The sequence below is a fragment of the Dama dama genome, chromosome 20 (genome assembly GCF_033118175.1).
Source record: "Dama dama isolate Ldn47 chromosome 20, ASM3311817v1, whole genome shotgun sequence".
NCBI lineage: Eukaryota > Metazoa > Chordata > Mammalia > Artiodactyla > Cervidae > Dama > Dama dama.
In genome coordinates, this window is record NC_083700.1 from 21,565,037 (window position 1) to 21,575,901 (window position 10,865).

Consider the following 10,865-nt stretch of genomic DNA (forward strand, 5'->3'; position numbering starts at 1 on the left):
AGCTGAAATTTCACCCTCAGATTGAAAACTTGGAATGGGACATAAGAGAAGTCCCCTCCCCTCCCCCTCTAAACTTAGGAGCCCAAACACATGGTTGGGAGCAGCAGGTTATTCCTCACACCTCAGAGGGTGTGTGTGGGTCAAATGGTCAAACTGAGCCTTCATGACCCTCCCTTCATCCAGGTGAAAGCTTCTTAATATTGCTGTAGGGGTCACCTGCTCCTCACACCTGAGGCAGTTTAGGGCTCAGAGACAGACGGGGGGAAGGAAGGACAGGAGGTTGGGAAATAAGGACTGTAGGAGGGTCAGGCAGCAGCAAGAGCAACGAATTCGATTGTGTTTTTGTTTTCTTTTTTTGACTGAGGTAAATAAAAAAGCTTTTATCCTGCAACACTTGGAGAGAAGAATCTGTCCACCCCCATGAGTTCCAGACTCTGGCACTGGCCTTCACATCAGGCTCTTCCGGTAGTGACTGTGCTGGGTGGTCTGTCTGAGGTGGGAGTCGGGGGTCTGCAGGTCCATCTGTCTGTACAGGTCCCTCAGCTCCCTGACCTCCTGCAGCACCCTCTTCGCCTGGCTCCAATTCGACGATGCCTCTCCCAGCAGCCGCTCCGTCTCCAGCAGCAGCTGCTCTGACTCAGAATCGGGAGGAGACCGAGGGGGGTCCTTGGCCTTTCGCTTCCCGTCTCCCAGTCCCTGAACCTCTGCCAGCAGCTCCTGAGTCTTCTCCAGTTTCCTGGCTACCAGGTCCTGGATCCGGGACAGCTGCCCCGGGTGGGGTGGGATGGGGGTTGGGGGGTCCTCGGCCCGTCGTTGGAGGGTGTGGGCTGGTGCAGCGTCCCGCTGAGACAAGATCTCCTCCAGGGAGGCACAACGGCTTTTTTCTGTGGCGGTCAACTTCTTGGGTGCCTGTGGGGTGTAGGTGGCCCCTTTGTCTGGCTTTTCCCAGAGTCGGGGAAGGCCGCCTACCCGGTCCGAGGAGGGCTGGACACGATCCGAGTCTGCTCTCCGCCGGCTGCCTGCGAGCTGGGCCACAGACTTATCCAGGTCGACCCGGAAGCTCTCAGCACAGGAGGTTGGCTCCTCAGGGGAAGGGTCTTCCTCCTGGATCAGGTCCAAGGTCAGCATCCCATCCGAGGTAGAGGTTGAAGCCTGGAGGGAGAGGGCGGGAAGGAAGGGGGTAGATTGTCATCCATGGGCATTTGAGGACTGCCTGTCTGAAAGGGAAGAAGCAAGCTGTGGTCATTTCCCTCCTCAACGTGCCTTCCCTGAATGAGAAGCCCCCACTCCTGACAGAGCCCTCTGACTTTGTTTGCGCTTTCTTATTCAGTTGATGGTGGTTTAAACTTAATTCTTCCATATTTCTGTGATTTAAAGTAATTTCTCTTGCTTGTTTCCCATATTTTCCACTTTCCCACGAGCTTCCTGAACAGTGTCTCTTCCTTCCGTGTTGTGGACTCTCAGCATCAACTGGGTCTGACACACACAGGCTGCCTGGCATGGCAAGGTAACTGTTCTTTTCTTCTGTATCCTCTGAGCCACACACCTCAACCCCCTCTGCAATTTGGACCTCAGAACCCCTTGCCTTTGAATAAAGCTTGTTCTATTTCCAGGATACTGTAATTTTTTACAGGGTAAAATACTGTAATTTTTCAAAAGATAAAAAAATACTTAAAAAAATTATTCAACACCTCACATGTAACACTCCTCACATGTAACACACCTCACATGTAACATACATATGTTATCTCAATCATTCCTCACAGCAGCCCTTCACATGGGCACAATTACGGCCCCACTTTACAGCTGGAGGTGGGCAGCTTCAGCAAAGCTGATTCCAACCCAGTTTTGTCTGATTTCAAAGCCCACACTCTTTCTACTATACCTGAGGGCCTCATTCCCTAGAGACTTTGAGCTCATACAAGTAAAAGAAAATCCTTGCTCCTCTAAATGCCTGCAATACGTAATGCTCTTACCTGTCAGGATAGCTAGCTACCAGACAGCAGCTTACATTGCCTCATAGTATTCATCTCTTCTATTTCTCACTTTCCTTGTGAGTATATCTCATTTTCCTCAAAAGATGCTAAATCTATTAAGGCATCCATATGTGCTAAGTCACTTCAGTCATGTCTTGACTCTTAGCGACCCCATAGACTATAGCCCTCCAGGCTCCTCTGTCCATGGGATTCTCCAGGCAAGAATACTGGAGTGGGTTGCCATACCCTCCTCCAGGGGATCTTCCAGACCCAGGGATCGAACTGGCATCTCCTGCATTGGCAGGCGGGCTCCTTACCACTAGGACCAACTGGAAGCCCCTACTGAGGGCACATCTTTCAAATTCACAGTAGGATAAATATTTTTGGTTTGGAGGAATCGAGAAAGGGAACAGGGTGAAGGGACTTTCCTAGCTTTTGACCTTGGTACACAAATGCCATACAGTCCCATCTGAGATGAACTGACATGGAGTTAGCCCTTCGGCAATTTTTACTTTCTTATAGCCTTACATACCACAGCCATTAGATGTCCCCGAGTCGGAGGGCGGCGGGAGTGCTGGATTTTTGCCCTGTCTCTAGTAGGGTGGGCGAGATAGCTGTCCTCCTCAACGGTGACCTGAAGAGATGCGCTGTGAGTCATGGGTGCTATTCAGAGACTCCTTGTCCCAGACCAGCTTCCCCTGAGGCCTGAACATGCCTGGACTGGGAAATAACCCCCAGCTCAGGAACTGCTCCTGAGCAAATCTAAGGGCAAGGAATTTATGGGACATGAAGGGGCTTCTTAGGCTGGCCCATGCATCAGAAAGCAGGGAAACAGGAGCTGGCAGAAAAGACTTAGAGAGAAGCCAAGAGGTGAACAGGGCTTTCAAAAGGGAGATGAAGCAGCAGAGCTGGCGGGGAGCTAGTAAATGGGGCCTGCACCATCCTCTTCCGTCTTTAAGAGTCACCCTGCTCCCTGTGCCTCAGTGTCCACCTCCCCACAATTAGCCCCCCTAACCTCATCCAGGACGCGGTTCTTGGCTCGGGTGATGGCGGAGTTGAGGGCATTGATCCAGGATTCCTTCTCTTCCGGACTCACTGCCAGGAAGATCAGGTTAGGTGCCTGTGAGAAGATTTGCATTTCAGTCAGGGTTTTTATAGAGCTGGCCTCACCTTGACAGTGTAGAAATGAGAAGTTAAACTTCACTCTCTTAGACCCAGCTCTTGGAAGGAGAGAGATTCTACTTCCGGAGTTACCTGTAACTTAAGGAAATCAGCCTCTACTCCTGCAAGATGCTCTTGCTTGGAGGCTGTTTTAGAAATGACCGAGGAGGAGCTCTGAAGGGAACTGGATATTAATACAGCACTAGAGATAATTATAAGAGGTTTGGTGAAGGACAGGTACTAAAATAAAGATCTTTAAATGTCTGAAGAGATCAAATGTGACAGGAATGGCTTCCCTGGGTTCCCTCAGACAAGAGAAATTAGATTCAGAATTTCAACCACCTATCATGGAACAGGGAAAAGTGACTGCTTTCCAAGAGGGGTGGGGTGTGTGTGTGTGTGTGTGTGTGTGTGTGTGACAGCGAGAGACTGAGGGAGAGAGAGATGATTTTTGTGGCTGGACAGTTTAAAGGCTGGCTTGCCTGGAAGGAAGGAAATGGCCACCATGTTCTCAGATTAAATAATAAAAGCTGGTAGGAGAGCAGTAATTCAGGGCCTCTGAGTCAAATTGCTTAGAGAGATCCCAAAGGGGAAGGTGTTCTCCTCTGGCCTCCACACCCCTGACCCGGTCCATGTTCCTGGGCCAAGGTGGCAGGAGGAGCATACCGTGTTCCCGGGCTGTTTGGAGTGGGCAAGAGTGAACTTGCTATGATTCTTCTTGCTCCTGCTCTTGGATTTCCGGAGCTCTTCACACTTCTCATAGTCACTCAGGTCAAACACCTCTTGAATGTTTTTCTCATCTTTTACCTAGGGGAGGATTGGAGATGAGGTGATGAGGATTAAAATTACTTAGTCCCTTCTCCCAAACTGTTAGTTTAGACCCGTCTTGGGAACCAGAAGAAGCCTGAGAAGGGAGGGATAACAGGATAGGAAAAGGCTGTCCTACCCAAGGCTCATAGAGGCCTGACAGTAGGGGGGACCCCAAGTCCTGATTCCTCGCATGGGTTTCCATTTAAACTCCTCATCCCAACTCCCCTCAGCCAAGCTACTCTTTCCAGAACCCCAGTAGGTCTCTTCATTATGATTCCTACTTTGTCCTTCAAAGGACACCGTTATAGGGCTCATACTTTAATCCTACCATTCTGAAGTAAGCAAGACCTGGATGGCCCTTGACTGTCCAGAGAAGGTAAAGGCAGAGCCAACATTAGGGGATGTCTGGAGAGAATGGAGGGCCTCCCCTTTCTTATGTGTATGTTGATGCTTTCTTACCCTCATTTAGCTCCTTCCTTAAATATATTCTATTATGATAAGACTCATCTATCTCCTTCATTTCAGCACCACAGGGACAGCCACCTCTGTGTTAGGTTTGTTCAGAAAGGGTGAAAAATACACTTGTAGTTCCTACCTCACCTTATTCCTTCCAAGGTACCATTGACAACCCAATGTAGCTCCTGCAGGCTTGAGACGCCACTAAAGTCACCCACTTCGCTCTAGGCAAAGATACGTTTATACTCTCCCTGGAGGACTACTTGGAAAGAGTGTTCTGCTACCTCTTCCCATGATTCCAGTTTGAGCCCTTACAGTCAGGAAGTTCTTCCTTGTGTCTAAACTGAGCCCTTCCTGCTTGTAGAATCTATCCTGCAACCGGCTCCACCCTTAGCAGCTTTATCCATCATTTGGCTCTTAACTCTCTTGCTGAATGTCTAATGGAAGACCACAACTCTGTCTATATCCTCTGATCCCACAGAGTGAGCGCCACAAAGCAAATTCCACTAAATTTCTGTCAAGGTCCATTTTAAAGCCCTCAGGGATTTTTCTCTTCTCCCCTGAGGTGATCCCACGGCTCTGGCCCTCTGAAGTTGTGATCTGTCTTACAAGAGGAGAGAAGACTTTGTCACTGGCCCAGAGGAGGAGTCTGTGATTAGAAAACCCTTTCACCTTCTGCTACTTGCACCTGAGGCTGAAGACCCTGGGGAATGAGCCTGTTCATGTCTTCTTGGGATGAGAGATGACAACCACCAGCACTTGTTAAAACTAAACAGATAGACATAGCGTCATATGTTCCTTGGGTGGTGTCTACCCTCCCTGACTGGAATTATTTCACAAAAGAGTCCCCACTTCACAAGTTCTGACATAGGAACTGTGAGCGTGGAGGTGACTTCATCTATCTGCGTGGTTCTCTCTTCCATCCCCCAACCCATCTCTGCTCTTGTATCTGCCCATCCTTCTGACTTGCTGCTGGACCCAGGGGACGCAGGCCCATTCAGGTGAATGGCCGCTCACACACCCACCTTTGTTTGTTTCAACCTGTTGTGGCTCCTCCAGGCCTCTCCCCTATCCTGGCTTTGGGCTAGGGAGCGGCAGGGGCCTTGAAGGATTGTCGGTGGAAATGGACAAGATGCTGGCAAGGGGTGTCCCAGAACAATTCCCAGAAACATGGGCGCATGGATGCAGGGTGGTGCCTCACTCCTCTCCCCCTCCTTCCTCAGAGCTGAGACTATCAGCAGAGGCCAGAAATCTTGGAGAGGAAAGTGCTGGGTGTGTGTATGTAGCCAGGGGAAGAGAGTTACTTGTTTCTGTTTTCCTTAGGGGAGGGGAGGGGAGGGGAAGGGAAGGGAGGGAAGGGAAGGGAGGTATTCTGGCTTGGACAGGACTGATAAGCAGCTCTGGGAAGCATGAGACACTGACAGAGGTCAACCCTGCATACGGCAGGGGTAGGAGATGGGGTAAGACAAGCAGTGAGATGCGTATTCCAGTGCCCAGGGAAGATGGACAGCTCCAGGACCCTAGTTCCCCACTGTATTTTTTTTTTCCCCATCTCATTCGTACAGTCTCATTTATAATTACCACTCGCCAAGGTCAACCCTTCCTTTCCCTGGATTCTTTGTCTTTAGGCAACAGAAAGGAATTTTTCCCATGCTTGCCAAAAAAGATGCACTGAACTCAATTTCCTCTATCATGAGGTCTCCCAAAGGTCTAGTTTCTGTTCCTATACATCAGCCCCATGGTCAAAAGGTGCTCTTTGACTGAGAATGAGGAAAACAGTTATTAACAAATACAGAAGGATTTCTTTGGTCGAGGCAGTTGCCTCGAAAGGAAAAGACTGGTGCAAATTCTAGGACAGAGGGTTAGGGATTTCCTTGCATTAACATGTAAATTACAGATATCATAGTACATTTTTAAAAACTCTTAATTCTGTCGGCTCTGGAGCTTTCAGGAAGGGGACAGAATACAGCCTACATCCTTGATCAGTTTCACCTTTAGCCTAGGCCTTTGAAGCATGGAAACTGGCTCCAAAGAAGAGTAATACCAAAAGGCTTGTTCCCTCTTCCTATGCCTTCCTCTGCCCCCATGACTGGTCAGATGTTCCTGACTCACAGGACACCAGACATCCTAGGCTGAGGTCATTCCATTCTTTCCCCTGTCTCAGTACCCCTTCCTCCACAAATAAGGGTCCGTCACACTCTTTCATCCCCAGACTGTTTTTTAGATTGGTACAAATAAGAAAAAAAAAGAAAAAGTCTTGTTCCTCCTACCCTTTCCCTGATCTCATGTTTTCTCCACTGACGTGTGGGAAGTTCTCCCCGATTGCTCACTAGAGTTTCCTGCCATTATGAAGTTCAGGGAAGACAGGAGATACACTTGGACATTTGCTTTAAAAAAGAAAAAAAAAACTAGAAAGTCAGCAAATTGTGAAAAAAAAAACCAAAAAACTTGGGTAGGATTTGGGGTTGGGTAGAGGTGACCCTTAAAGATAAATTCTCCTGTCAAAGTGTTTTCTCACCTCACTCCAACACCAAGTTCTCAGCTTAGTGTAAACAGCAAGGTTTAAACACCCTTAAGAGGGATCTCTTTGGCCCTGGCATAGCTTAGTTCTTTCTTAGCTGCTTCGGTAGATGTTCTGTTCAAGATGAATACTTTCCCCAGGACTGCGTGTGTGTCTTGTTTCAATACCATAAAAGGATTTATTTACCTAAATATAGTCTAAGCAGAAAGCAGAAGAGGTTAGAACTCAGGGAGGACTTCCCAGTTAGCCCCTGGTGAGGGAACTCACAGTCACAGAGATAGGGACTGGAATGGCTTCTAACCCACGGAGGGGCAATTTCAGTTTCTCCACATGCCTGTGTGTTATTGAGCCCAAGAATTAGGGATAAAACAGAGAAGAGTTTGGATTCAATATGTGGGCTCAGGTTCTGACCCAACGTGGACTGTTTTCATTTTAACTATAGACCCAAAGACAGAGGCATGCAGGGGTTCAGAACTCCACTCTCCCTTCTGATATAATTGGGGTGGGGGGCAGTGCTGGGTAGGAAGGAATGGAGAATGAGTTCCTTGCTTCTTTGTTTTTAAGTGGAGTGGGGGTGGGGAACAGAGAACATGTTAATTAAGAACACTGGCTTCAAGAGAAATAACTGCCACTTACAAATACTCTACCTGAGGTCACGTGAGACAGCCTCTGGATGTATGTGTGTTTTCTGTGATTTGGAGCAGCTGGACTGCTGATACGACTTGCATATGTCTCTCTGAGGCAGGAAAGGGGAGGCTAGCTGGGCCGGGGCGGGGGGGGGGGGCAGGAAGGAGGGAGGAATAAGCTGAACAGGGTGTTTCGGCAGCAACAGCAAAGAAAAAAGAATCCTACGGTCAGCTCGAGGCCAGGAGAGGGTAGGGGACAGTAGGGGACACTTAAGAGTTTTGGGGAGATCTTGGGAGGGAGTTATCATGGTTATCAGAAAGGTATTTTCAAAGGAAAATCTTTAAATAAGATGCAACTTCTAACTCGGGTCCTCTCACTGAAGGGCGATCTTTCTCTGCAGATAAGATGGGGGTAGAGACCAGCCGGACCGCTGAACAAAATGAGGAGTGAGGGAAGGGGGAGATGAGAAGTACATATAAGACCCCTTCGGAAAGACCAGGTCAGGACTATGAGAACACTGGGTAGTTAGCAGCAAGGGCACCTACCTCCTTTTCAGAGATGTAGAGCTGGTCCCCTTTCAGCACCACGTAGCGGTTTTTCCAAATCTCCCTGAAAATCCCTTTCCCGCAGAATTTCCGGACCCAGCCGACCTTCTCAGGCGGTGCACACTGATGGTTTCCATCCTGAGGCCCCTGCCCCCGCGAGTCGAATGAGAATCGCACGGTTAGGTGGTCGCAGGGTTTTCCTCCTCGCGTTCCGTCCCCCGCGCCCTCCCGAGTCCCCGGTCTCCTCCCCGCGTCCGCCCCGCCGCAGCTGGAGTCGGGGAGCCCCGCGTTCGCTCCCCACTTCTTCAAAGCCTTTCACTCCAAGGAACTCGCGTCCCCACCGCTCCCCTCCCCCCTTCTTCCAAATAAACAGCTGGAATCGCCCGTGCCAGGGGTGAGGGCCGGGCCGGAGCCGAGGGGTGGCCTTCGGGGCTCCGCCGGGCCCCCCGCCCCCTCCCCCAGCGCCCCTCCACGCCGCGCCGGGCTTTACGGCATTTTATTTCTCATTGTCTTCTCGCCGCTGCAGAGCTTGCTGCCAGCGGCCGCCCGCCGCCCGGGGAAGGCGAGGCCGGGGGTCGGGGCAGAAACTCAGCCAAGTTAACCCCCGGCCCAAGTAAACAAACAAAAGCCCCCGCGATGCCTTGTCGCGGGCCCGGCGCACCGAGGCCGAAGCTAAGGGGACCGGCGACCGGGCCGGGCCGGGCCGGAAGGAGGGGGCTGGCGCGGGGTGTCCCCGGTCCCCAAGCCGGCCGCCCGCGGGTCCGACGGGGCCGGGGTCCTCGGGGGCACAAAGTCAGCGGCGACCACGGGGCGGGCGGACGTACTCACCCTCTTGGTGGAATTGTTCTTCTTCATCATTCCGGGCTGCCGGGCGGGCGCCGAGGGGCGGCCCCGCGTCGGGGGCCGAGGCCGCTGCGAGGGGGCTCCTGCCCACGGGGAGGGTGCGCAGAGGCCCCCGGCGCCGCCGCCGCTCCTCCCTCCCTCTCCCGGACTCTCCCCTTCTTTGTAGCTCCGGTTACACTAAAGGCCGGCCTCCCTCGCGCTCGCACACACACGCACGCCTGCTCCCCGCCCCTCGGCGCCCTCCATCCCGGCGCCCACGCGGCCCGGTCCCCCGAGCGCGCCCCCGCCGCCCGCCAGCCCGGCCCGGCCCGGCCGCTGCCCCGGCCCGGCGTGATGTGGGCGGCCCAGCCCGCGCCCCGCGGCTCCATCCACCCGCCCGCTGACGTTGCGAGTTCAGAATAAAGGGCGAATCGCCGAGCCGGAGAGAGTGCGCTCCCCCCACACCCTCTTTTGTTTCTGACTCACTGAGGGTGAAGAAGACAGACCTACACCCCGCCGGGGAACGGCGTCTGGGGCGGCGGGGGCACCCGGACTCGCACTGACGGCCGGAGCGAGAGGTGGAGCCTGAGAAGACCGCCCGGGCCGACCTGCCGACAGAGCCGGCAGGGGCCGATGGAGCGGGTGATGGAGAGACAGGCAGGTTCATAAAGACCGGCGATAACCTAGATCGAGATCTTCTCCCTCCCAAACCCCAAACAAAAACAAGAACGTGAGCTGGGAGGGCGTGTTACCCAGGACTGGCGTCCGGAATTCACATGCCCTAGGTGGTGGAGTAGTGGTCTGGGCAGGTCAACTGTTGGGGAAAAGTTTTATGCTTCGGAGGGTACCGATGTGTAGGGGCTCTCCGCGGAAGAGAACTTCATACACATTTCTTCCAGTTTACAAATCATTAGGCCTTATTTGAGCCTCGGGAGAATAACCCTATGTATGAGGTAGATATTATGATCTCGGTTGCACAGAGAGAAAAGTGAGATACAGAATTTGCAGACACATTGTAAGTGCTGGAAGGAATAGAATTCTTGCCTCCAAAGCCCTGATTTGTTAGACCAAGTGGCTTTAAATATAAGCACCAGGTAAGGCTTAAACATCCTGCTATCTGGTGTCTCCCCCTAATGCACTGACATGTAAAAATACTACCCTGTCTACGACAATGCCCAGAGGAGGCCCTGGCTGGAGGAAACTGCTGATCACTCCTAAGCCGACTCTGCCTCGGAGCCCACACACCAACATCTTGGTGACTTCCTTTTTCCCCTCAGTACACATTTAATGGGAAGAGGAGAGAGGAAACCTAGTTTGGGTACTGGTTTCATCACTGATCTGTGGCCTTTGGTCAAGTCACTGAATTTCTTTGGGCCTCAGTTCCTCTGTAGGAACTGCCTGCCAGTTCCACCAACAGGAAAGATAGGGGAATACATGAGATGACCCATGAAAGTCCTTTTAGTATTGCCCTCTAGGGCTAATTACTAAATAGTAATGAGCTAACGAACACACTGCCTGGCATATGGCAGGCACACAGAAACTTCCAAATGAATAAAAATCCCTGGCACAGAGGAGCAGAGGAAAGGAAGAATCACTTTTTCAGAGATGTCTCAAGATTAAAAAAAAAAAAAAAAAAGTCGGCCAAATTGAGGAGTGAAGTGGCCTTGGCTTTTTCTGGTATCTGTCAAATGAAGGAAGGGTCTTCTCTTTTTTTTTTCCCAGATCCTTTCTCCCTAATCCAATAATATTCCTCTTAACCTCTTCTCATTAACCATACTAATTTATTCCTCTATTTTAGACTGATATAGAAATGTATCCTTTCAAAATGCTCTTATGTATAGTTTCTTTAAATCTTTAGTGCCACCTTGTGAGGTATAAATATTATTTCCACTTGGAAATGAGGAATAAATGTTATTCCCACTTGGAAAATGAGGAAACAGGGCATGA

At 51.1% G+C, this 10,865-nt stretch overlaps 1 protein-coding gene across 2 annotated transcripts; it reads right to left on the reverse strand.

The window, feature by feature from the left end:
• Positions 1–329: 329 nt before the first annotated feature.
• Positions 330–9,543, reverse strand: PLEKHO1 (pleckstrin homology domain containing O1). Of its 2 annotated transcripts, none has more exons than XM_061120923.1 (6): positions 9,405–9,543; positions 8,097–8,243; positions 3,804–3,944; positions 2,992–3,096; positions 2,509–2,610; positions 330–1,152 (listed from the first exon to the last, which is right to left on the reverse strand). In XM_061120923.1, exons 5-6 carry the CDS (start codon positions 2,515–2,517, stop codon positions 448–450), a joined length of 714 nt encoding a protein of 237 aa, XP_060976906.1. In that variant the 5' UTR covers positions 2,518–2,610; positions 2,992–3,096; positions 3,804–3,944; positions 8,097–8,243; positions 9,405–9,543; the 3' UTR covers positions 330–447. The 2 variants fall into 2 exon arrangements, with proteins under 2 accessions (XP_060976906.1, XP_060976905.1); XM_061120922.1 differs by lacking the exon at positions 9,405–9,543 and adding an exon at positions 8,925–9,204.
• Between the last annotated feature and the right edge of the window lie 1,322 nt (positions 9,544–10,865).

Excerpts from the sequence above, each read along its gene's own strand:
- PLEKHO1 (XM_061120922.1), bottom strand. The coding sequence starts at position 8,954 with ATGATGAAGAAGAACAATTCCACCAAGAGG. Across the intron at positions 3,097-3,803 it reads CCAAACAGCCCGGGAACACG|GCACCTAACCTGATCTTCCT; the intron begins GTATGCTCCTCC and ends ATCTTCTCACAG. Across the intron at positions 2,611-2,991 it reads AGAACCGCGTCCTGGATGAG|GTCACCGTTGAGGAGGACAG; the intron begins GTTAGGGGGGCT and ends GCATCTCTTCAG.